The 24509-nt window shown below is 57.5% G+C and overlaps 1 protein-coding gene across 11 annotated transcripts in view; it reads right to left on the bottom strand.

The window, feature by feature from the left end:
* Positions 1–373: 373 nt before the first annotated feature.
* Positions 374–24509, bottom strand: part of DNAH1 (dynein axonemal heavy chain 1) — a 78006-nt gene continuing 53870 nt past the window's right edge. For 3 of the 11 annotated variants that reach the window (XM_070575060.1, XM_070575068.1, XM_070575069.1), the window contains 34 exons: positions 23947–24104; positions 23464–23637; positions 22639–22677; positions 19852–20030; positions 18504–18734; positions 17597–17793; positions 16980–17115; positions 15799–16007; positions 15397–15568; positions 14426–14617; positions 13939–14049; positions 12951–13136; positions 12325–12516; positions 10848–11015; positions 10564–10755; positions 10249–10380; positions 9613–9738; positions 8834–8953; positions 8565–8714; positions 8285–8445; positions 7169–7394; positions 6830–7025; positions 6394–6545; positions 5568–5764; positions 5176–5320; positions 4774–4932; positions 4551–4682; positions 3951–4121; positions 3687–3866; positions 3441–3617; positions 2624–2794; positions 2335–2465; positions 1073–2025; positions 374–539 (listed from right to left, as the gene is read on the bottom strand). In XM_070575060.1, the coding sequence (XP_070431161.1) occupies positions 418–539; positions 1073–2025; positions 2335–2465; positions 2624–2794; positions 3441–3617; positions 3687–3866; positions 3951–4121; positions 4551–4682; positions 4774–4932; positions 5176–5320; positions 5568–5764; positions 6394–6545; positions 6830–7025; positions 7169–7394; positions 8285–8445; positions 8565–8714; positions 8834–8953; positions 9613–9738; positions 10249–10380; positions 10564–10755; positions 10848–11015; positions 12325–12516; positions 12951–13136; positions 13939–14049; positions 14426–14617; positions 15397–15568; positions 15799–16007; positions 16980–17115; positions 17597–17793; positions 18504–18734; positions 19852–20030; positions 22639–22677; positions 23464–23637; positions 23947–24104 (6337 nt within the window). In that variant the 3' untranslated portion in view covers positions 374–417. Of the gene's footprint in view, positions 540–1072; positions 2026–2334; positions 2466–2623; positions 2795–3440; positions 3618–3686; positions 3867–3950; positions 4122–4550; positions 4683–4773; positions 4933–5171; positions 5321–5567; positions 5765–6393; positions 6546–6829; positions 7026–7168; positions 7395–8284; positions 8446–8564; positions 8715–8833; positions 8954–9612; positions 9739–10248; positions 10381–10563; positions 10756–10847; positions 11016–12324; positions 12517–12950; positions 13137–13938; positions 14050–14425; positions 14618–15396; positions 15569–15798; positions 16008–16979; positions 17116–17596; positions 17794–18503; positions 18735–19851; positions 20031–22638; positions 22678–23463; positions 23638–23946; positions 24105–24509 lie in introns of those variants that run through there. The other 8 variants (XM_070575066.1, XM_070575065.1, XR_011526940.1 and 5 more) reach the window with 8 other exon arrangements.

Here is a 24509-nt window from a genome sequence, read left to right on the forward strand (position 1 = left end):
AGCTGAGGAGAGGCTTTGGGTAGGCTGTGGAACCTGGAGAGTTGTATGCAAGGTGCACTTCGGAAGGACAAGGCCATGCCATGGCTTTCACGACATCTGATGGCTTTGCAACCTGGAGAGGTGCTGGGGCTCTGGGTTAAGGAGGCAGGGCTGCCTCTAGTCCTGCCTGGTGCACTGTCCCTGGAGGGGCCTTGGGACCTTGGTGGGTTGACCCCTCTTCCCTTGTTGCATTTGGACAGGTCCAGTACGCCAAAGCTGCCACCTCTGCCACTCTCCCCGCTGCTAACCACATTCCTGCAGCCCCTCAACCCCATTGATTCCCTGGCAGAATACTACACAAGGGGCCTGATGTAAGCAGCTAAGGCTCAGCTGGTCTGCTCAAAAGACTCAATTTTAATGGCCCCAGCCCTTCTGAGTCTAATAGTCCAGGGCACAGATGAGGGCCACACCACGCTTTATCCAGTGTCGCTGGGGCTGGTCAGTGGGGATCTCCACAGCAATGATGTAGTTGGTCGAGTGGCCTGTGGTTGAGAGTGTTCCTGGAGCAGGCAAGAATGGGGGAGGGTTGAGTTGTCTGCCACAACTAGAGCAGGGACAGGGTAGGGATAGGGTAAAGGCAAGGGACTTGACAGACTGAGTTGGAGACAAGGAGGGGCCCGGACCCAGGAGGAAGCCTGCCTGGTGAGCAAGGCTCAGGCTTGCCCAGGGTTACTGCACTGATGATTGAGGATGGGAATGGGAGAATTGATGCCACTGCTTATTCCCTGTTGGACCCAGCCCAGGCCCAGGAGTTACCCACTCTGAGCCAACATTGGCAGGCTGGGGCTCCCAGGACCCAAGGTGGGTTGGCTGAAGGAGAAAAGAGGCTGCTGAGCTCAGGGGTCACTCCCCCTAGACTTAGCTCAGCCTCTGGGCATTACCCTGCCTGCTGTTGGCCCAGTTGGTCTCAGGCGTGCTGACTGACCTCTGTTGGCCATCCTGTTCAGCTAACCTGGGTCAGCCTAACTGGCCTGGACTGGCCCAGTCCTAGGCCCCCACCTGTAGCATAGGCTGCCCACCCTGGGCCCCGTACCAGCTCGAGTTAGTGTCTTGTAGATGGGGCACAGGTAGAAGTCCTGGTCCTGGATCTTGCGGTTGGGGATCGGCAGAAGCCAGATGACAGCCATCTCCGTGTATAGCTCCTTGGGCCGAGACTCAGCCAGCTGGAAGGCTACAGGGTCCCAGCGGGCACCTTCCAGGAACAGTCCATGGATGTAGCACCCCACTTGGGGCCTTTTCTTGAGCTCTGATACTGACTCATGCATCACCTGTGGTGGGCACACAGACATGCCCCCATACACATAAACACCTAGAGTCTGGGTTAGAATTTGGGTCAGGAAGCACAAACTCCCTCCTGAAAGCTCTGCCTGCCCATCTCTCACCTGCCATTTTAGCTGGTAGCCTGCAGTCTGCCCTGCCTCTGGATTTTCCTGGGGCTCGCCTCTTCTAGCCTGGCTCTCCCTGCCCCCCAACCCCTGCCCAGGGATCCCCTGATTGACAGCCAGCTGTGGCCTCAGTGCCCCTCCTGCCTGGGCTGTACCCCAGACTGTCACCTGACCTGGCCTTGGCTGTGTCCAGACCTTAAAATCGAAGGAGATGGTGTCAATGGAGATGATAGACTTGCGGGCAAAGTTCTGCAGCGTGCCTGTCAGGAAAGCCTGGGGGAAGAAGAAGCCACTGATCCAGAAGACAGCTGGGATGCCCCCTTGGATCCAGGCTTGCAGGAAGTCCAGGCGCTGCAGCAGGTCCATGACCCATGAGGACAGTGGCTTGAGCGATGGGTAGGCCTTGGCATTCCATAGCTCAGGCACAGTGTTGTTGTACAAGCTGGCAGCCATCAGCTCTAGCTGTGAGGACATCACCACCAGCCCCTTGAGTGCCTTGAGCAGGTCTCGCAGTGTCTGTGTGATCACCTGCAGCAGCCGGTTGTACCTATGGAGCCAGTGGCAAGGAAGCAGGCAGTGGTCCAGGGCCATGTGGCAGCATCTATACTCCCCAGTTGTAGGCCACGGACAGAAAAACAATGGTGGAACATAGGAGCTAAGAGCATAGAGCTGGGTTGGGCAGCCTGGGTGCCAAGCCCCGCTCTGGCCCTTAGTAAATATGTGACCCCAGACAGGTCACTTAACCTTTTTAGGCCTTGGTTTACTCATCTGTAAGATAAAATAATAAAAGTGTGGCCAAGTTAGAGGATGGATTTATAGCACTTGGTGTGGCATCTGGCCCACAGTAGTTCTTGCTGACATTTCTCCTCAGCTCAGTGACCCGCTAACTCAGGGCTGGGGAGGGGATTACCGAATGACCTCCTGTACTAGCACGGTGTTCATTGACTCCTCATACAGCACGGGGTACTTGGTCATCACCATCTGCAAGTTAATGGGCTCAGGCACCTGGATCAGAATGTTCTGGGCCACTTCTTCCACTATCTATAGGGGCAAAGAGACACTGGGGGTCAGGGCTGGCCCCCGTTAACCCTGGCAAGATTCCACACACACAGAGTTGCTTCTCACAGGGGAGCAGGCGGGCTGGTGGGTGAGACTGGCCCTGCCCAACCCTTGGGCCCCTTCCACCTGCTGCCACCCACCTCCTCCCGGCCTTGGCTGCCCACAGAGGATGATTTGGGTTGCAGCTGGATGATGGTGCTGAGCAGGGCATAAGTCTCATTCTGGGCAAAGGTGATGTTGGCGTTGTCGTGCAGGCCAAAGATTTCAGGCATGTCGTTGAGTGGGAGGCCCTTGATGTAGGAGAGGTAGCCCTGGGGGGGTAGGAGGACCACAGCTGAAGCCCTGCTTTGCTCTACCCCCAGCCTATGGGGTGGCCCTCCAATGGAGCACATCCCCGACTCGTCACCCCTGGTTGTAACCCTTAAACATCTCCCTGTACTTGGGACTCCATGGCCTCTGAGGCACTGTGTGGGTAGTCTCTGCTTCCCTCCCAGCCCTCTTCTCACTGCCATCCAGCTCCCTGCTCCTTCATTCAGTTGCTCAAACCTGTCATACTCCCCGCTGCTGCAGGCCCTTTACACTGATGACCCACATTCTGGAATGCCCAACCCAGCCCCTGACTGCTGCTTACACATCTTGGCTGAAGCATGATTTCCTCAGGGAGCCCCCTCTGACTGCATGGTCTGGGTCAGGTTTCTGCCTCAACTGAGGAATTGTGCTCAGGCAGTGGCTGAGAGGCAGGAGTTCGCCTCTCCCCACACAGCCCAAGCTCCAGGGCGCAGGGACTGGGTCTGCCTCCCTCACTGTGGCTGTCTTTGAGCGATGGATTAATCAATGAAAAGGAGCTACTGGAGGGCAGGGGCCCTGTCTCCTTTCGCCCAGCACCCAGGTGTTCATAGCACCCCAGAACCCCAGCCTGGCAGGCTTCTCCTGCACGGCCCTTGGGGGTGTGCTCACGCTGAGGTCGTAGGTAGGCTGGATCTGGTGGTAGACGCCCGAGGCGCTGTAGCTGTGCTCAGGGAAGAGCACCTCGGGGCTGTAGAAGTCCTCCAGGATGTTCATGACACAGCGGCGGTCCCAGTCGTCGGTGACACGGCCCCCGTAGTTGATCTCCCCTGCTGTGTACTTGAGGACCTACGAGGTGGGTGTGTGAGGGCCCCCACAAGCACCCAGCTCCCCACCCCCAGCCTGTCCCTGGCCCACCTTGTAGGGGATGTCATCATACTCATCCAGGAACATCTTGAGCTGGCTGATGCAGATGCGCAGGTCCCCGTCTGTGAACTCGTAGGGGATGTTGAAGCCCAGGGGCCCAAACTTACGGCGTTCCAGAGCATTCCCATGAAACAGGCACAGAGACAGCAGCAGGGACTTGAACTCCATCACCTGTGGGAGGTGGAGGGCAGGGCAATGAGGGGCAGGGGTGGGGGCGGGGCAGGTAGGGCAGGGCACCAGCCAAGTATGCCTCACCTTGTGACAGGAGTTGAGGAAGTCGTCACTGAGGCTGCTATAGGACTTGAGCAGGTTGGCCTTGACGCCCCGTGGTGGCTCAATGGTCATCTTGGAGCCATTCTGCAGGATGGACACTGGGAACTTGTTGCTGGGCAGGCTAGTGAGCCACAGGCGGAAGTCCCGGTGCACCTGGTGGCCGTGCTTCATGTGAGCATTCAGACCCATGCCTGGTAGCTGCCCCAACACTCTCCTACCAAGGGACCCTGGCCCAGTCTCAGCCCGACTCCTGGGTGGCTGAGCCTGGGGTGAGCCAGGCCAGGTTTCATGGACCACTGGTCAAGAAAATATGCTTCAGCAAGTCCCAGGGTCACTGGTCTGTGCTGGGTGGCCTTGGGCAAGTCACATCACCATGGGTAATATTCACTCGGGGAGCCACTGGGAAGATTAATCTAGTCGATGCCTGTTACGTATCAGTTCCTGAGTGTCCGCGGGGTGCCTGGGGCTGGGCTGAGCACTCTGCAGGATGATCTCATTTAGCCTCATCAGTCCCAGATGGCCGTATTAGTGGTCCCTCAGGAGAGGAGGCCCGGTGGGTTTGTGGCGGGCAGGGCAGCACACCTTGTCGGGATTGATGTGCTCGATGAGGCGCTCTAGGGCTGGCATCCAGCTTGGTGCCAGGTGGCAGTTCTGGAAGAAGACCCACTTGCCCCTCTCCATGGAGGTGCGCATCATGGCTTCTGCCCGAGGGCCCTGCAGTGGTGGCAACGCTGAATGGTAAGGGAACAGCTGACCCCACCCTCCAGCCTCCCAGCCCCCTCCCTGCTCCCTGCCCTGCCCTTACCTGGCCCTGGCCCAGGGAAATGGCAGAGAGCTTCTTGGAGAACTTCATCTCTTCAGCAAACTTGTAGAGGTCAGCAGCGGGGTCAGTGCCAGGTGACAGTACAAAGATGAGGGGCGTGATGGAGTTGGAGTCTTTGAATACTGCTGACAGGTTGGCTGTCTGCAGGGAGAGATGCTAGGGCCACTCTTCAGGGGCAGGGACCAGGGCAAGGGATGGGAAACCTGGGACTCCCAGAGAGGTCCCAGGGGGGGCTTCCTGGTGGGACCTGGAACCTCCCAGAGCCTTTGGTGGGTGGCTAGGAGTCCTGGCCTGACCAAGACTGCAAAGTGGTCTGTCCAGGTGCAGCCAGGCCCCTGGCATGCAGAGTGGGGATTACTCTGGGCACTGGCTGGCAGCACTTGCCTGGGGCTCAATGAAGCGTGGCTCCAGGTTGGTGGCCACAAAGTCCTGCATGGCGTTGGTAACCTTATCCCCGCGTAGGCAGCGGAGGACCAGCAACTTCTGGAACTGGTCCAGGTACTGGTCCCAGATGCCAGGCAAGGGCTCCCTGCAATAGTGCCCACGTCTCCCTGAGAGCCGACCTGTGGGAGGGCACTGGCCGCAGGGACTATGCAGCTGGGCAGCATAGGAGAGTGAGATGTTCAGGGGGTACATGGCCGGGGGCATGGAAAAGATGTGGCCACAGCTGCAAGGCAACCCTGGGGGACCTCTCAGGGAAGGTTCCTGGTCAGAACTGTTCCCAGGGTCTCACCCTTCCATGTGCCCACCCTGCCATTCCCTGGGGCCCAGCTCACCGGTGGGGCTCAGGGCTATCGAAGATGGCCTGGAATTCTGAGAGGTGCTTCACAAAGTCAAGGGCGAAGGTGGAGAAGGCTGGTAGGTTTGAAAGTGCTAGAATGTCTCGCCAGGCCCGGTCTGACAGCCAGTCCAATGCAGGATTCTCAGTCATGACCTGGATGGAGCCCCCGGACAGGAGGTAGCGCCACTCACTCTGGCAAGGGACGGGGGAAGGCTAGTGCCCAGGCTCTGTGGGGCCTTCCCTACCACCGTCAGGTGGAGAAATGGAGTCCCTCTTGGTGATGGTAATTGGACAGGTCTAGGTTAGTCTCTGCATCTTTTCCTGACTCTGTGCCCTTAGCAAAGGATTTGACTTCTCTGAGCCTCAGTTTCCACACTTGGAAAGTGGGAAGAATCAGAACTCTAATTGCTCCTAGGGTTTTGTAGGGGTAGGTGACAGTGTTCCCGTGAGCCCAGCACCTGGCACACAGTGATGGCTGTCACTCTCACTACCTAGGCAGTGCTTTCCAACACACCACGAAATACCTGGGGCTCATGAGACCGTGAGCTGGGAGGCTCAGGAGAGCCTCTGTGCTCACCAGCACACTCAAGGCTCAGAAGACCTGTGCTCATAAGACCACTTGGGCCACAATTAACCCAGGGTTTTCTGGCTGTTTTTAAGCAAGAAACTGTTTCCTGAGGTCTCTGCCCCTTTGCTCTTGCTGTATCCTCATGTCTGGCCTTTTCCTTCTACCTCTTTCTCCCAGGTCCTGCAACAGGGCAACTGCTCAGGTAGTCTGCCCTGAGCCACTGGCCTACCCGGCCACCTCTGTGCACATGCACCTGGTTAATCTTGTCCTCGTTCATCATGATGCGGGCACACAGCAGGAAGGCAAACATCAGCTTGTGCTTCTCGAAGAGGCTGCGGCAGACATTGCTGTAGAGGTTGTAGGTCAGGTAGCGGTTGATGTTGGCGATGCGCTTCTTCAGGTTGTCTACAGGGCAGAGAGGTGATGACAGCATAGGAGAGGGAGGGGAGAAATGTTTCCTGGGGTCCAGCCCAGCCAGTCTCCCCAGCAGCCACAGGGGCAGTCCGAGCATCCCCTTGGGGCATTTGGAGTTCCCAGTAAAGGGGCCCTGAGGAGGGTAGGGAGGGGTGTGTGTATTCTTACATAGGTATGAGTCTGATATGAGAGTATGTGCAAGTGAACATGGGTGTGAGTTTACATGTGTGTGCCCTGTGGAAATGTATCACTGTGTGTGTGTGTGCCAGGGCTACCTGCCCTCTCTGAGTTGGCGATGCCTGAGAGGAAGATGTTGAGAAACCACTCGAGGGAGTACTGGTACATGGGGTCCACATTGGCCAGGTCAGACACACAGAAGAAGAGGATCTGGGTGCGGACAGCCACGGGTATGTACTCCATGCGTGTGAGGTCAATGTCCTTCTCTGTCTGCTCTGCAATCCTGACCTTGGCCTGGGGGTACAGTAGGAGGGGTGGTCAGGCCCAGGTAGGCTGGCAAAGAGCAGCAGGCAAAGGTGGGTAGGGGACAGGGTCAGGCCTGGGGCAGATGGGGAGAGGCAGGAAGAGACAGGTAGGTGTAGGCAGCAGTTGCTGACCTGGATCTCGGCAGCCTTCATCTTGGAAGCCTCCAGAACCTTGATGAGCTCCATGTCATCCACGGGGTTGCCCTCAGAGGAGCTGAGCCGATACAGGATCTGGTCTTCAATGTCCTTCAGCTCCTGGCGCATCTTGGCATTACTGACAATCAACTGGTTCTTGGCGTCCTCCAGGTCAGGCCGCTCCTCAGCCACTACCTGGCCCAGCAGCTGGTCCTCTAGGCCACTGCCACGAGCAGAAGACACCATGTCTGTAACACCTAGTGGGCCCTGGAGGGCCAGCCTTGAACCTGCTCACCTATCTACTTGTGCTCCTGGGACTCCAAGAGCCCAGAGTCCCTGCTGGTGTCAGCCTAGGAGGCCTAGCCTCTGTCTCAGGCTGCAGGGCTAATGCAGAGCCTGCTTCAAAGTGACCACTTCTCAGTAAGGCCTTGGGTGGCAGCCTGAAATCCAAGCAGGGTCCAGGTAGTTGGATGTGTGAGCTTCTGGGCTCTCCAAAAAAATTCCCTCTCAGCAGGAGGGGGCTGTGGGTGACTGGGAGGGACAGGCCTTAAGGGCATTTTCACCCCCTGATCTGTGGAGAGGTTCGTGGTGGCCACTAGCATGGAGGCCTTATCATGGAGTGGACGTGTGAAGTCTGGGGGCCTGTGGGGCCTGTGGGGCCTGTGGGTTCTGTGTGGGTGGCCAGCAAAAGCCATAATGCCTGTGTTCATGGCGGCAAAGGCAGAAACAGGTCTTGGGTGCAAGGAGCCAGAACATGTCTGACTCAGGGCTCCAGGACAGCTCTGGGAGTGAGTGCATAAAGGCCCAACAAGGGCTGAGCGATGGGGGAAGGGTATCTGAAAGAGGTGGGGCTAGCTGGCCAAGGAGGCTGGGGAGTCCTGACCAGGGATCAGATGGGTTGGGGGTGGGAGTCCTTAGGTAGAAACAGTGGCAAGTAAGGGGAGTTAGTGGAGGGGATAGAAAGGCCTGGAATGCCACAGTGCCTGGGAGGAAGCTGGTGGAGCCTCTGAGTCGGGGAAAGACCCCCTGAGTCCTGGCCTGCGGGTGGGAGAAGGGCAGCTGGGCAGGCTGAGGCAGAACTGACATGTGGGGGCCCTGGAGCTGGGGGCTTACCTGGGGGACAGGGTGAAGTTGATGAGGGTGAGTTTGGTGGAGATCTCAGGCGTGTAGTGTGGGTTGGGCAGCTTGGTGGTAATGTACATCCTGAAGTCCTCGTGGTAGGGGATCACTGTGTCCCCCAGCTTCAGCACAGTGTTCCCCTGCTGCTTGTATGTCTGTGGCAGGTGGGATGGGCAAGTACTGTGGTCTGGGCTTCATCAGGGCAGCAGGGGCAGGGCTTCCCCTTCCCCTGTCCACACTAACGAGCCACTCTCCCCGACCGCTGAAGGCCTACCTGCTTGAGCAGCACCGGCTCAAGGGCCGGGTCCAGTTCCTCGCCCACATTCTCTAGAAGGCAAGGCTTGCCAAAGCGGATGGCGTTCTCCATGCTGCGCAGGAAGTCACGGTCACTCAGCTTGAACACATCCAGCCCACTGTCCTTCTCCTGTGGGCACAGGGGCAAGTCGGGGCTGTTGGGGCTGAGAGCCAGCCTGAGGCTCATCTACTCCCTGCACCTGCTAAGCCCAGCTGGGTGGGGTGGCAGCACTCAGCCAGGTGGCTCACCATGTTCTTGATCCATTTGTTGGCCTGGCCCTGAGGGTCAATGAAGTGGGTCCAGCGCTGGGAGTACTGGTTGATGACCCCATTCTCCACTGACAGTGTGTCGTTGGGAAGGCCAGCAATCTGTGGGGCACCAGACACCCAACTAGGGGAGGGCTCTCACATGAGCAGGGTCAGCTGCGGCACCAGCTACTCCCAGCTTTGGCTGTGTCTTCCCTCTCCTTACTCTGCCGCCTTGGAGGGGGCAGGCGACAGTGCGTGCAAGTTCTCAGCCCCCAGGACTCTTGTCTCTCTCTTGCTCCTAGGCTGGCTCCTGACACCCTCCTTCAGTGGGCCTCTCTGTCCTCTTGCCTACCAAGTCCTTGTTCAGTCAAACCATCTTCACGAGCCCGCAGCCCATCGGCCCTCCTCACCTAGGCTCAGCCTTGGCCTCTGCCTACAGCCTCTTGGTTCTCTCCCTGTGCCAACTCTACCTGTCCTTCAGGGTCTAGCTCAGACACAACTTCTTTTAGGGAATGTTTCCTAACTGTCACTTTGAACACTGCTCCTGCACCCCACCCCACTCTTACAAGCACGCCTTGAACTGTCTGCCCACAGTTAGGTAAATCTGTGCCACACTCCACATTGCTTTCTCCTCTCCTACCCACCACCCACTAGCTGGCCCCCAGTGGGTTCAGTAAGCAGACCCAGGAAAGAGGGTGGGAGGGAGGCAGGAGGCTCCCGGTCCAACCTGGACGATGCCGCACGCCCGGCCCAGTGGCTCCATCCCCCGGGGAAGGCACCTGCCATGAGCGGATCTTCACAGGGTTCCCCAGTGTCCCGATTAGTGTGGGCTCAGAGGTGTGTGGGACCTGGTGCTCTGTGAGCTTCTTGACCCAGCTGTCGTAGAGCACTGTGCGGTACTGGCCCTGGGGAGATGCCAGACTCAGGGCCACCCCACCACCACACCCGTGATGGCCTCCCCACTCCCTCTGCCCCCCAGAATTCGGCAGTTGTTCACAGAGGTCAGAGCTCAGCCAGGGAGCCAGAAGCCAGCACTTTAGTCCCACTTTGAGTGACTTCCTTGGCCTCCATAAGCCTCAGCCCCTCATCTATGAAACAAGGGTAATGTCAACAATGCCCACTGTCAGGGCAGCTGTGAGGACTGAATGAGATGCACACAGCAAGCACAGAAGTGTGAGCTCATATTTCATAGAAGGCCAGCCCCGCCAGGGTGGGTTTTCTAGCTGTTTTGTGCACTTCTGTATCACTAGTGCCTGGAACAGCACCTGGCTCAGATGGGGTGCCTGATAAGTGCTTGTTGAATGAGTGTGTGCGGGAAGAGCTGCCCCACAGGCTGCCCCTCATGGAAGTGAGGCCTCAAGGCAGGGCCTTTTTGAGAGATGAGGCTGCCCCAGGCAGGGCTGGGGCCACCTTACCGTGAAGGGGCCCAGGTAGGCCACAAAGCCGGCAGCCACCAGCACATCACCAAAGATGTTGTCAAGCATGTGTTCCAGGTTCTCCACTGTCTCCTGCCAGCGCACCCTCTCGTCTGACAGCCCGTTGATGAGCTGCAGAGGAAGCCTCTTGAGGTGGGCTCTGGGAGGCTGGGCCGGGGGCCTGGGTGTCCCTGCCCCTAAGGCTGCCAGGGAGGGGGTGTGGACAGCCACCCCAGGACCCCACCACCCAGGCCCTTCCAGCGTTTGTTTGGGGTAGGCTATGTCCACAGGCCCTCCCAGGAGGGGTGTGTGCACCTTGTCTGCACGGCTCAGCCGCTGCTCACACTGCTCACACTTCAACTCCAGCTCCTCCTTCTTGGCGATGCATTCTCGGTACTTGGTCTGCATCATGGCAATGCCATCCTCCACCTCGCGTAGGCGCTGCTTCGCCTCCTCCAGGATCCTCTGTGTCACCTCCAGGTCGTCCTGGGCCTCCCTCAGGGCTTGCTGCAGGTGGAGGGCGCAGGGCCAGCTTGCCAAGTGCCCCAGGGGAGCCCACACCCCACCTCCCCTGCCCTCTTTCTCCACCTAGCCCTCACCCGCTTGGGCTCCACGGCCTTGGCCACAAAGTGGTACTTGTGCATGGCGCGCACCCACTGGCAGATGGAGGTGCAGGCCTTGGACACCTTGGCAATGGCGGCTGGCTGGAACTCTTCATTGTCAATGTATGGCTGGATGGCTTTGATCACCGCCTCCCCAATGTTGTCCTGGGGATGGGAACCATGAGCCTCAGGGGGCTACTTCTCAGGGATGACAGGACAGTGGGGCCTGCTGAGGGACACCCTGATCCTGCTTCTGTGCCCCATGTCCCATGCAAGCCTCTGTGCAGGTATCCTCCTTAGGGAATAAACACAACCCAGAAGGGCTGGCCAGAAGAGGAAATTCTGTTCCAGGATTTCAGATAATATGATTGGAAATTTCTTCCTTGAGAAATGACTGATCTGATAATGATGATCAAGATCTGATAATACACAGGCCCCATTTAAAACTCATTTAGACACAAGGGCCACTTCCTGACAGGTGTGGAGATGAGTGAGTGGTTCTGGTGCCCAACCAGGCTCATGTACAAGGGTACAAATCCTCACCTCGAGAGCTCTCCACACCCCGGGGCTCTTATCTCACCCTGGGAGGGCCCAATCTTGTAATTCATGATAGGCCCAAGAATCTACATTGTTCATGAGCTCCCAGACGTCAGAGCCTGGGACCAGGGGAGCCTGAGCACTGACCCTGAGCACTCCTGATTTGGGCTTAGTCAGGCCTGCAGGGCTCCTGCTTCCGGTCTGATGGAAGAGGAAGAGGAGGGATGGGGAGCCCGTACGAGGTCCAGTTGCTGCTGAGATGAGCCTTCACCCTCCCAGTGCAGCCTGGGAAGTTCCTGGGACCCCAACACTGACACATGGTGGGGAGAAGGGAAGTAGCCTATGTGGGACAGGCAGTTGCCCCCTAGCTAATTTCTAGGCAGGAGAGGGGCCCTCCAAGAGGGCTGTGATTTCCAGGCTGACTTAACCAGGAAGCTACCGCCGAAAGAGCACATGCCCATGGACACAGAGAGCCTAGCTGGACAGGCAGACATAGAAACCCAGAGACAGACAGGGGAAGCTGAAACTAATGGGCTGAGGCTGAGGGAGAAGTGATGGTGGAGCAGATGGCGAAGGTCTAAACCTGGGTCACGGGGGTCACAGGGAGGAAAGGCTACAAGAGAGAATTTCGAGACTGCAGAGCCTAGCAGTGATTGTGGGTGATGCCCTATGGGCACAGGAGCCAGCACGGGTCCTGATTTCCTCCATACCCATCTGCTGGTGGGTCTGTCTGTCACCCCCACCAGTCAGAGAGCTCCTTGGGGAGGATCTGGTCCCAGTCAGTTCTGTGGCCACAAGGCTGTGTGTATTGCAGGCAGAGGGAGACAGAACAGAGACATCAGCACTGTGGTGGGGCAGGCTCCTCTCCCCACTTCCCTGCCCCGCTGAGTCCTGTCCGTCCTCACTCACTGGCTGGCTGGGTGCCTGGCACGCTTACCTTGTCGAACTTGAAGAGGCTCTCGAGGAAGCGGCCAGGGTCCTGCAGCAGCCCCTTGCCGGGCTCCCAGTAGTCATCCACCTTGGAGCCAGGCTTCTCTCCAGGCACCTTCTTGGGCTTGATGCCCTTCATGATGCACACAGCTTCTATGACCAGCTTCACACCTGGGGGTGGCCGCTGCATGGCACGCACCTGTGGGCCAGGCCAAGCGTGGGGAAGGAGGAGGTCCATCACTGAGTGGGTACCCCTAGGCAGGGACAGCTGCCTGACAGGGTGGGCCTCGCAAACCAAGTCCCTACCACCACAGACAAAGGGTATGCCTGGAGATCCCTTGAGGTCTGCCTCAGCCTGTGGCTCCTACTGCTTCTCCACATACTCAGCCTTGGCCATGAGGTCTCAACACTCATTTCTCAGGGCCTGAAGCCCTCCTCATGTGCCTCCCCAGGCCCTGGGGGCTGGTATAAGGAGGTAATGCAGGCAGTTGGGTTCAGGACCTAGTTCTGCCCTCGCCTCTTGGTACATGGCCCCCAAGCAACGTGTAGAGGGAGAGCCTAGGGGCCAGAACTCAAGAGGCACCAGGGAGGGATGCCAGGGGGAAGGAACCCAGGAGATGCCTGGCTGCCCACCTCAGTCACATCATTCTTGTTGAGGTTGCGCAGGCTGGCCAGGGCTGCATCCAGGGCTGGCAGAGCCTCATCCAGATCCTTCTGAGCATCGTCGGCAATAGCTTGTGCCTTCCTGGCCTTCTCGTTGGCCTTGATCTCCTCTGCCTGCACTGAATTCCGGGTCTCCTCGGCAATGGCCGTGTCCACCTGGGGACCCAAGGCAGGGAGGGCTCAGCTGGTGACCAGCATCAGAGACAAGTGTGCCCTCTTCCCCTTTCTCCTCTCTGCAAGAAATGAGAGTTGGGATGCCCCATTCTCCAGGGTCCCTTTGAGCTAAGACAGGCCATGGAGATCTGGGAATGCTAGGAGCCCCTTCCAAAACTGAGTGCTCACTGTGGGCCTGGCATGGGGCTCAGGATTTTACATACTTGAGCATAAATGCCCCATGGGGCAGGAACCCCTAAGCCCTCAGGGCACCTCCATGCAAGATGAAGAAAGGTGCTCCGCTTGCAAGTCACTTTCTTTCCATCTGCTGGAAAATTTTTCAATACACTGACTTTGTAGAGCAGGACATGACTACTCCTGCCAGAAAGCTGTCAAGAGGAATATGCAAATCTGCGATGTCTGCTGTGAGGGCAGGGCCCTTGAATGCCGTCGGGGGAGCTGTTGCGGGGGGCGGACAGACAGGACCCTCATGCAGATTCAGAAGATTTCAGAGGCAGATTCAGGCAGATTCTGCTTGGCTGCCTGTGGTGGCCCTGCCACTCAGTCCGTGTTGTTTGTCTTGTCCTTCGCCATACCCCCTGGCCACTGTAGTGCCTGGCATAGAACAGGCTCTGAGCAAGCATTTGTTGAATAAAAAATGACTACTGAAAGAGGAAACTGGGCCCCAAGAGGCTATGCACCCCGTAGAGGTCGAGCAGCTAGCGATCTTATGGTTGCATGCAGATGCTGAGCATCCTCAGACATAGTCAGACATCAGGGAGGGGAGCCCCGAGAGCACCCCAACCTTGATCTGCTCCAAGGTGAGCGTAGTGTCCTTGGCAGCCTCCTCCAGCAGGGGGCGCATAATCTCTAGCTCCTCCTGCATCTTGGCCACGTCTTCGGAAGTACGCAGCAGCTGTGGGGTGGGGGGCACAGAGAGGAAATTAGGTGTGACAGGAGACCAGAGAGAGAGCTGATCCTGGAGGGGGCAGGGAAGAGGACCCTGCAGCGCCACCCTCATTCATGAGTGAGAGACTGTGCCCGGCAGCTTCAGCAGCCCCTAGGTTGCCCACTGGACCCCAGAAGAAGGGAGCAGTTCTCTGAGAATCTGTGGGGTGACCTGCTTTGGCCTTGCCCTTGGCCAGCAGCTTTTGCTCATTTGGTGAGGGAGGAAGACACCATTTAAACACCGTAGGCTGCCCGTTGAAAGGCTGGGCTGGTTCAGGGCTTAGAAGGAGTGGGCAGAACCACGGGCAGCTAGCAGCTGACCACAAGGCCCCACCCCGGCCCACCTTGTCGAGACCACTCTTCATGCGGTTCTTGGCAGTTTTCAGCTCCTGTTTCTTCTGCCCAATGAAGATGGAGAAAATATTGAGCAGCTCCAGGTAGCTCTTGGGGGTCACATAGTTGTGGCGGGCCAGCTCGGCCAGGTACTCGACACACTTCCTGGCCACCGACTGGTGAACATACACGCAAACCTGAATCTGTGGGGTGGGAGACCACTGATGCCAGCCTTGTAGAGCCCCCAGCAAAGACGAGGCACCCTTGAAGCTACTGCAGCCTGGTCCCGAGGAGGGAGCCATGTGTAGGAACCCCGATGCCCCTCACATTCATTCTTTCCTATGATTCTCACGACCGCCAGGTCAAGGTCACCTATTCTGCAGATAAAAATCCCACAACCCAGAGAAGTCAAAGGGCTTGTTCAAGTTCGCATAGCTGTCAAGGGCAGAGATGGCTTTGCACATGGACCCAGGTGTCTCTCAGCTCTTGGCCCAGTGCCCTTGTCACAGTGCCCCATGACCTGCCTCTGTCTGAGAGGCCTAAGGTGGGATCCCCCTCGGAGGTTGGACTTGAGGGGAGGGAAGGCCCAAGGCCTCAGCACAGTGGGGCAGGACATGGGCTACCCTGCTCTGGGCCCCCTGTGACCATCACTCTCTTGGGTTGGACCAGCAAAATCGAGCCCCCCCATCTATGGCCTCTGGGTTGTGTCAGTGGGCTCTCTGAAGAAAGCTACCACAAGGCCCTCCGGGAATAAGAGAAACAGTGACAGTGTGACTGTGTGCCCAACCTCCTATGTCACCATGATGACCCTGTGGCACTCCCATTATACAGATGAGGAAACTGAGGCTTAGATAGGTAAAGTTGGCTGCCCAAAGGCTTACTATCAGTGGTGGGCCTGGAACTCTCACGCAGGCCTAGGTGACCCCCAAGTCAAAACCTAAACAGTTTTCCCCAAGGGCTTGCTCCTCACCAAGGTACCTACCAGTCCTTCAATTACTTCAGTGGTGGCTTCCAGTTCTGGGATCTCATTCAGGAACTTGGTGGCCACAGATTCCAAGGCTTCTGCTGGCCACTCGTTAAACCAGTCGATGGTACAGCAGTTGACCAGGGAGGGGAACTGCCTCAGGCGAGCTCGGAAGACCTCTCCGATGGGGCTGGGGGTCAGGGGTCCAAATGAGGCCACGAGACACAGACTTATACCCCCAGAAACCCTGGACCCAGGGCCCTTCCACAGCCCTGTGGCATGGCAGCCAGGATGCAACGGCACAGCAGCTTGGACCCAATGGCATGGTGGCCAGGCCTGGGCCACTTCTTTTCACAGCAAGCCCAGGTGCACCCCCACCCAGCCCTGCTGTTCCTGCGTGGCCATGATGGCCACCTGTACCTCATACACAGCACCATGTGGATGTTGCTACGCACACGCCCAGTGTAGGCCGCCATGAGGTTGGCCTTGGTGGGCTGCAGGCCCTGCTCCTGGATACAGGGCCGCATGGTGTTGACAATCTGGTCCTGCTCATCCAAAGTATAGAGGTTGGGAATGTCACCTGAATTCAGGATGTTGTTGATGTCCTCCAGGAAGGACTCATTCTTGATCTGGGGAGAGATGGGGGTAGAGGAGCGTAGCCTTGATGACGGCCCCTAGGTACTGGGCTCCATGATCATAGTTTCACTGGAAACTTCACAACAGTCCCATTTTACAGATCATGCCACTAAGGCTCAGAGAAGCCCAGGGTCACACAAGTGACCTCACAAGTTGTGGTCTGGGACTTGCTCCCAGGCCTGCCCTACAGAAGAGAGCCTGAACATCACCCCTGGGCTGTAGAAGGGCCCTGGGTCCTGGGTGGGAGATATGGCACCTTCCTCCTCACTTTCCAGGCCTCTCTATGCCTCAGTGTACTCACAGGAGGAAACCAGGCCACAGGCAGAAATGAGTCCTTGCCTATCTCATATGGTAACCTGGCCTATGCCAGAGGGCACCCTCACTTGCCTGACTTCATGAAAGGAGCCCGGGGGTAGGAGCAGGGCTGGGAGTAGAGGGGCCCTTGTCCAGGGCAGAGTGTATTCCAGGGCTTCAGCCTCAGCCCAACCCCAACCTCCAGCAGGTTTAAGCACTGCTCTATTTGTCTTGAGGCCCCAGAGCACAACCTCTCCTTCTCACAGAGAACCGGGGAGAGGCCTCATGCCTAGGGAGCTCCAGAGGGAGCAGCCTCCAAGAAGGAAGCCATGGGCACAGCACTTTGGGCACAGGTCCTGTGGTCCTTGAGTGAGAAGCTGTTGGCCAGTGAGTCAGGTGTTGCTTGTGGTCAGCCATGGTGCCAGAGGCCTTCTTTACCTTTGGGCCTTGTAATGATCTATGCCCCCTTAGCTCTAAGAAGCTGGGTTCGGTCCCATGCACCTGACCCACCCATCTGTGACCTCCACCTCGTCCCAGCCATTCCTCCCAAGATCCACCCCACTGACAAGTGACCTGGACACGAAGAACTGACCACCTTCCAGGATGCCACACTGGGATGGGGTTATATCCAGCCCACCCTGGACCCTGCCCACTGCCCGTGGCGGTGGCACCTGGGTGTCCGAGAACAGGAAGGTGATGGGCAGGCTGTGCAGGCCAGCCTTAAGCAAGACCTTCTTGACATCTTCGCGCCACTCTGTCATGCCGTAGTTCTTGGATAACTCAATCTGGAAGCACTCGTACTCGGCCCTGGAAACAGGACTTCGGGAGGCGGTGTGCCAGAGCATGGGGCCAAGTGCTGAGGGGCTAGTGGGTGCCCATGCCCCACCCTCGCCATCCAGACTTTTGCTTCCACCCTGGGCAGATCTTCAGACTCTCCAGGTCCTGAACATGGTCTCTTGTCTCCAAATCTATGCTCAAGCTGCTCCCTTGGCCTGGAATGCAATTCCCTTCCATCCTCCCAGTTCTGATTCTGAGAGCAGGCCCATGGTTGCCTCCTCTAAGAATCCCTCCCGGATGCCTACAGCTTCATCCCCCACCCCACAGCACCAAAGGGGAAGGCAGCTGCTCTCCTTTGAGCCCAGGTCCCGTTCCCAGTCCCTCCAGAAGCCCATGGGCTTGGTGGGTCCGGCTCAGGGGGGCTCCAGGCTCCCACCGTGGAAGAACATGGATGGAAGCAACAGCCTGACACCAGCCACCCACTGCCCACACCACGCCTGGGGACCCTCACATGTGCGAGGCGAGCCGTGTGAGGGAGCTTCGGCCACTACCGCCCACGCCCAACAGCAGCGCATTGCCCAGCGCCTGGCGAAGGGTGCGGCTGATACGGCAGATGTGGCTCATGGCATCCACAAAGAGGACGAGCTTCAGCTTGGCTGTGTTGATCTGGTTGTAGTCCTCCACATATTCCTCGATTACCTGCCTCATCTGGGGGGCCAGGGAATGGGGAGAGCTGGGTCCTCCCTCTGTCCCCACACATTGGGGTCCACTGACAAGAAGCACTCCCACTCCCATAGCCGGCTCTGCTCCTCTGTGCGTGGGGAGGTTTGGGGCCTTAAGAAGCCAGGTCTGCCTGAATGAGGCCTAACCTATCAGATACACTGAGGCCTGAGGGTCAGGGTCAGAGCCCTGCCTATTCCCTCTGTGGCTCACCAGGATGTACTGACCTGGGACCCTCCAGGGAACTAGGGGAGGATGTGTGTGGAGAGAAACCATCAGAAGTCTCACTCCAGCCACGCAGCTCTGAGACCACTGACTGAGCCCTCTTTCCTGCATCCCTGGGGTCCTGATGCAGACCCATGGTCCCAGGGGCCCTTCTGCCCCTCTGTGGGTGGGATGAGAGCTCCTCAAATGGGCACAGTATGTCTCTATTTACAGAGCCCATCTCAGATGAACCACAGACTTGTTCTCAGAGCTGAGCCAAGCAGGGCCTGCTGTACCCATTTGACAGGCGAGGAAATGGGGACTCAGAGAGGCAAGCGCTGGCCTGAAGTCTCCAAGCTGGCCTTCTAGCCCAGGGTCCTGACCCTCTAGTCATAGCATGATGGTTGTTATTGGTGGCTGCCCAGGGCCTGGTTTGCAGGGGGACAGAGTGAAGAGGCCCCCGCTGGGGGTAGGGCACCAGCCGGGCCCCTCACCTTCTTCTCGCTGGTGATGAGCTCATAGGACTTGACGTCAGAGCCTGGTGACATGAAGTCGCCGTAGAGGATGGGCTGGAAGGGGCAGACCTCGTTGAAGGCCACCTCCCACCGCTCCATGTGGCTCTCCAAGAGCTTGTCAAACCAGTTGCGGTCCTCCTGGTTCACCAGGCGGTCACGGAACACACGGCAGCTCTCATGGTACCACAGTCGCAGCAGCTGCACCTTGTCCTGCGGCCGCCCCAGCATCAGTGCCCACCATCAGCCCTGGGCCCTCAGCCACCCCTCAAAGCACCAGGGGTAGGGGGGTATGGGAGAGCTACAGCTCCTGAGCCTTGACCCGGCCTGGCTCTCCCACCAAGACCCAGCCAGGGCCATGTGCAGGGGCTGCTGGAAGGTGAGTCTACTGAGCGGCTGAGGATGGAGTGAACTACACAGTGCTGCCTGGGTCTCTCCAGCCCCAGGTCCAGGCCCAGTTGGCCAAGTGCCTGGTGGGCACCCAGCTCTAATAGCTGATCATTACTTCTCCCCTCTTTTGGCTCCTATGGGTCCCCAAACCATACGCCTGGGAGGAATGCCCAAATCTTCTACTCCTTCCCAACACCCTACATTTAACCACTCAGGAAGCCCCACTGACTTGACCCACAAATCCCCTCTGACTCTGCCCCCTTCTCTGTCTCTGCTGCCACCTCCATTCTGGCTCCCCACCTCTTCCTGGGTGACTGGACCACCCTCAGAAGACTGCCCAGGCTTTTTTCTCAGCTCCTTTGGCTATAGTTTGGCAAGGCCAGGGTTGGCTTCTGCCCTGCTCACCCTCTCTCCCCGGCCCCAGGCTCCACACACACTGACCTGTCCACTCCCCATTCCAAACTGCTAATCCATCACCCATCCCTCCTCATGGCAGACCCTCAGAGTCTGCCCCAGCCTCCCCAGCACATCTGACACCCCGCTCCCTGCTATACTTCCTGCTCCTTCCACCTGGGTGCCTTTGGTTCCTGGAACCAAAGAGGCATCCCACCCACTCGCTCCCCAAATCTTCTCACACCCAGGCCTTCCATCAGGAGCCCTCTCTCTCACTTGCCTTGCCCTGGCTCCCTCTCTTGGGTGACCCCCATCACAGCTGCCATTGTCGGTTTGGGTTTGACCTGTAAGATGGGGCTCAGCTGCATGAAGGCAGGGCTCTTGGGGGCCTGGCACGCCATATCCCCAGCTCCACTCTGGGCCTACTTGGATCAAGGCTGGGGAGTGTTTGGGCAGGGACGCCTGAAATTGGGGGCTGGGGAGGACAATGAGGACAGCTTGGACACTCCTCCATGGACACTGGGGAAGGGGTCTGCCAGGTCCTCACCTCGATCTTGGCTGGGTTGGCCATGAGCATGCCCTGGAAGACTTTGGAGAGGTCCCTCAGGTTGAAGGTGTAGTGGGACTTGGCCGGGGTGGGCAGCAGCTGGGACGTGATGGTGGAGTACACCATGATGGTGGCTTCCACGAGGGGATCTGTGAAGTGGGCGATGTTGGGGGCTCCAGCTGTAGGAATAGGAGAGTGGGCCTGGGTCACACAGGTGGGAGCTCCCTGCACAGTCTCTGCAGATCCTAACCCCCTTTGCCTTTGCCGGTGCTGTGTTCTCCCCCAGACCTCCTTCCCCAGCCTACATCCTTGGATTCCGCTCACCCTTCAGCCCCTCTCGGATACCTCCTCCTCCTTATGCATAAGGCCTTCCTGATGCCCCCACCTCAGAGTGAGGAATCATCTGCTCTGAGCTCCCTGCTTTCACATCCTTATTATTGATGTAGGCTGTCCATGCACTGGGGCACTGGGACACACTCATGGAATTAGGGACACTAATGGAGTCAGTGCTGGGCGGGGCCATTGCTGCCTTGCCCTGTGGGGCTGTGAACCAGACCTGAAACATGCCAGCTTTGAGCCACACATGGGGAGAGTCACATGGTCAACACAGGCTTCAGGACTTCATGGTGGACATGGGAGGCCTGGAGCTCAGCCGTGACCTTCAGGGCTTACCACTGCCGTGGAGCCACTGCAACCGCCAGCCTGCACTTTCACCACTCACATAACCTATTTGTTTGTTCTTTGAAAACTATCCAACTCTGTGCTGGGAACCAAAATTCTATCAATGGAAGCCTGGGGCAGAGGGAGCCCCTAGAGGTGGAAAAACATAAAGAAGGGGCAGGAGGGCTCACAAAGGGGCTCATCCATTATCACAGATACCGTTCTAGGTGCTGGGCACACGGGCAGTCCCAACAGACACACTCCTCACCCTCAACGGGCTGACGTTCTTGTGGGGAGACAGGCAATGAACAGACCCACATGCAAAGTGGACAGTAAACGGACAACAGAAAGTGCTGTGGAGAGACTGGCAGCAGGGGAAAGCCTGGGTGAGGACTGGACATAAATGCTGGCGGAGGCCTCACTGAGGAGGATGCTCAAGCAGAGATCTGAAGAAGTGAGGTACAAGCAGGCCAGAACTGAAGAAAGTGTTCCAGAGAGGGGACAGCGAGGGTGGAGGCCCTGAGGCGGCCGCACCTGGGCTGTTAAGGACCAGCAAGGAGGGGGTGAGAGGAGAGAGATGCCAAGGGGGAATGGACAGCTTTGCCTGCCACTGTCAGGAATTGGGCTCTTACCTGCATGAGAGAGAGAGAGAGAGAGAGGAGGGGGAATGTGATCTGATTTAATGTCTGAATGGGTCCCTCTGGCTGCAAGTGGAGGATGGATGGGCAGACACGGGGTGAAGGCAGAAGCAGGGGGACCAGGGAGGGGGCTGCTACAATGGCTGGGTGAGTGAGAATGAGGCGGTGGCTGGGTGGTGAGCAGCGGCCCATTTGGGATGGGTTCTGGAGAGAGAGGCGGCAGGACCTCCTGACAGATGAGATGCCCAGTGGACAACTGAGAGGAGATGTGGGGTCAGGGGTTCAGGAGAGCAGTCTGGACTGAAGACATGGACTCAGGCATCATCAGCACTAAGATAGGGGTTATTGCCAGGAGTGGGATGAGATTGTCCTGGGAAAGTGTGGTTAGAGGGAGAAGAGACTGGAGAGACAGCCCCAGTCAATCTGGGCTCAATCTAGGAAGAGGGGAGAGCTGAGAGAATCATGCTGCGGGAAGGAGGGGCTGTCGCCAGGTCAACGCTGTCACCAACAGTGCCACAGCCTGGGAAGGTGAGGACTGAGAGCTGAGTTTTGGTCTGGCCACATGAGAGGACTGGAGGGCTCAAGGGAAAGTGGGAGGAGAAAGCCGGTGCCAGCAGGAAGAGACAATGCTTCTGAGGAGTTTTGCTGTCAAGGTGAGCAGACAAATGGAGTGATGGCCCCGGGGGGGAGTGGGAAGGGGCCAAGAGAGGTTGTTTTGTGTTTTGTTGTTAAGATGGGAGAAATCGGGACATGTTTGTGTGCTGATGGAGTAGCCCAGTGGGGAAGGGAATACTGGTGTTGGGGGTGTGGAGCCAGGTCCTCAAGCACGGAACAGGGGATGGGATTCGAGCCTAAGAGGAGGCTTGGGCCTCACCCGGGTGCAGGGAAGTTCACTGACCATAATGGGAAAGAATACTGGGCCCACGGGGGCCTGGGCGCAGGTAAGCAGTGGATATGGAGGCCTAAAGAGGGCACTGTCTTCTGATGGCCTCTTTCGGCTGAAGCAGGGGGAAGAGGCGGGACGTGAGGCGGGGATAGAGGTCTGGAGTGGTCAGTTGCCCTGCCGCAATGACTGACCCATGTGCCCTGTTTAAGGCCGCCACACGACGGCTGCCCAACTCCTGCCACAGATCACCCCTGGCTCTCTGGCTCATGCTGCTCCTTGGAGATGCCAGCTCTCTTTGAAGCCTCTGCTTCTTCACATGGGGGGCAGTTTGTTGGAATCCTTTATTCATTCATTCAGCTCACATTTACTTTGCTTCTACTATGGGTCAGACTGGCTATAAGAATGGGTGAATGAGCCTACGGAGGCTGTTGGCCCCGGTGCTAACCTTTGCTCTAGCAGTGGTCCACATGAGCCTGAGGATGGTTCACTGTGGCCCCTAGACCCCAGCCTTAGCCACACCCACCCAGACCCCAGGGCTCACCCTGGAATCAGCATCCCCTGCCCATCCAGGCCCTCCCAGGCCCTGCCCAAGTGTGCACTTACGCACGGGCTCCCTGTAACTTCTTTCTCCAAGGAGTCCATCTAGAGGGTTGAGGGAGAAACACAGGGCTCGGAGTTAGGTAGGCCCCTTGCTGCCCACCTCGGCCGGCTGTGCCCAGGTGGGCAGCTCCCAGAGCAGTCACCAACCACCCGCCTCCTCAGAGCAATGTGGTCCCCAGCCCAAGGTGGGCATGTAGGCAAGGTCTGGCCTGTGGTCCTTGGGGGCAGGGTGAACCAGGCCAGAGGAGGGAGGGCCTGACTCCCGCCACCCATCAGCTGGCACAGTGCCAAATGGAGTTTAACGGTCAGAGTGTGTTTGGTGAGATGTAGGGTGGTAAGGGGAAACTGCATTTTGGGGCAGACTTCTCCCCAAGCCCTATGGAAGATCAGCACCACGTTGTCCATTCGATCTTGGTGGCTTTTCCTGATTTATAAAAGTAACATCTTTCCACCAGAGTTTCTGAGCAAGTACTAACATATTCGTGTGTACTTATGCAGGTGAATGCATATGTGTACATATCATATATTCAGCAGTCACCATGTACCAAGCTTCATGCTAGATGCTCTTCATGCAACGTCTTATTTAACCTTCACAACTTGGGGTGACGGACACTAACATTATCACCCACTTTACAGATGAAGAAACTGAGGCTCAGAAAGAGGCTCATGAATTTGCCAAAGGTAACATAGATGAGTAAGGGGTGAAGCCAGGACTGAGGTGAGCCACTTCGCTTTTTCCAGCAGCTGCCCAGCTGTCCTTGGCGTAGCTTAACTGGCCTGGGCTTCTGCCTTTGCCCATGGCCTCCCCCGCTCCCACCCAATACTCACCCACCCAACTGCCCAGGATGGTGGAGAAGATGCGCTTCTTGCTGACCTCATCCATCTCAGCAAAGGACAAGTAGTTGAAGTGGCGTGTCAGCCGCGGGGTGATGGCATTTCTGCCTCCCCCCGGGGGGCCCATGGCACAGATAAAGTTAATATCCACCAGGTTCTTGAAGGCTCCTAGAGTGGGGGCAGGAAGTGAGGAGGGGACTCTGCCCAGGGCTGCATTATGAATTTCGTGGGCCTCCTCCTCCATAACAAAATATTAAAAAATTATAATTCACGACAGTATTGGCATAAAGACAAATATATTAATGTTATACATTAAAAATTTTCTTTGACCTAAAAATTCATTTTCTTTCTGATTTTAAAAGAAACTAAAACATTTCTGTCGGCCTCTAAAAGTACTGTGAGCCCTGGGCTCTGTGCCTACCATGCATTATGGACACCCCGCCCATGTCTCGCTGACCCAGACAGGCTGGCACGCACCGATGATCTTTCGGTCATACCAGCCACCATGGTCCATCCACTGGCGCAATAGCTCAATGGGCGGCTGGGCGCCATATGTCTCCAAGGCTGGCATGTTCAGGTCATCGATGAAGAAGATGAAGTTGCGCCCCAGAGGAGGCCCGAACACACCCTTCCGCCTATGGAGAGGGACTGCATGAGCCCAGCACCCATGGGCACCAGGTCCTATGTGAATCCAGGGATGGCAGGACGGCATCTCCACCTCTGGGAAACCCTCATGTACTTCAGCCTCCTCCAATTTGCTGGATCTCTTGAGCAGCCCCTTGTCCCATCCTGAGCATCCTGAGATGTCACACCTGGCTGCTCTCAGTCTGGGCTCCCTCAACATGAGTCCTGCCTTCCAGGTAGATGGATAACAGGCACCATCCGAGTGCCCAGCCTGGGATGAGCCCCAGGCTCAAGAGGGCTCAATAGGAAGGGCTCAATAGGAATTCCTGATGGAAGAAGGCTCCAGAGCAGTCTGCAAGGGAGCCCAGGAGGTTTCTGGCAAACCCAAGAGCATAATTTGGTGGGGAGGTGAGACA

This window comes from Equus przewalskii, chromosome 15 (assembly GCF_037783145.1).
Source record: "Equus przewalskii isolate Varuska chromosome 15, EquPr2, whole genome shotgun sequence".
In the NCBI taxonomy this organism is placed as follows: domain Eukaryota; kingdom Metazoa; phylum Chordata; class Mammalia; order Perissodactyla; family Equidae; genus Equus; species Equus przewalskii.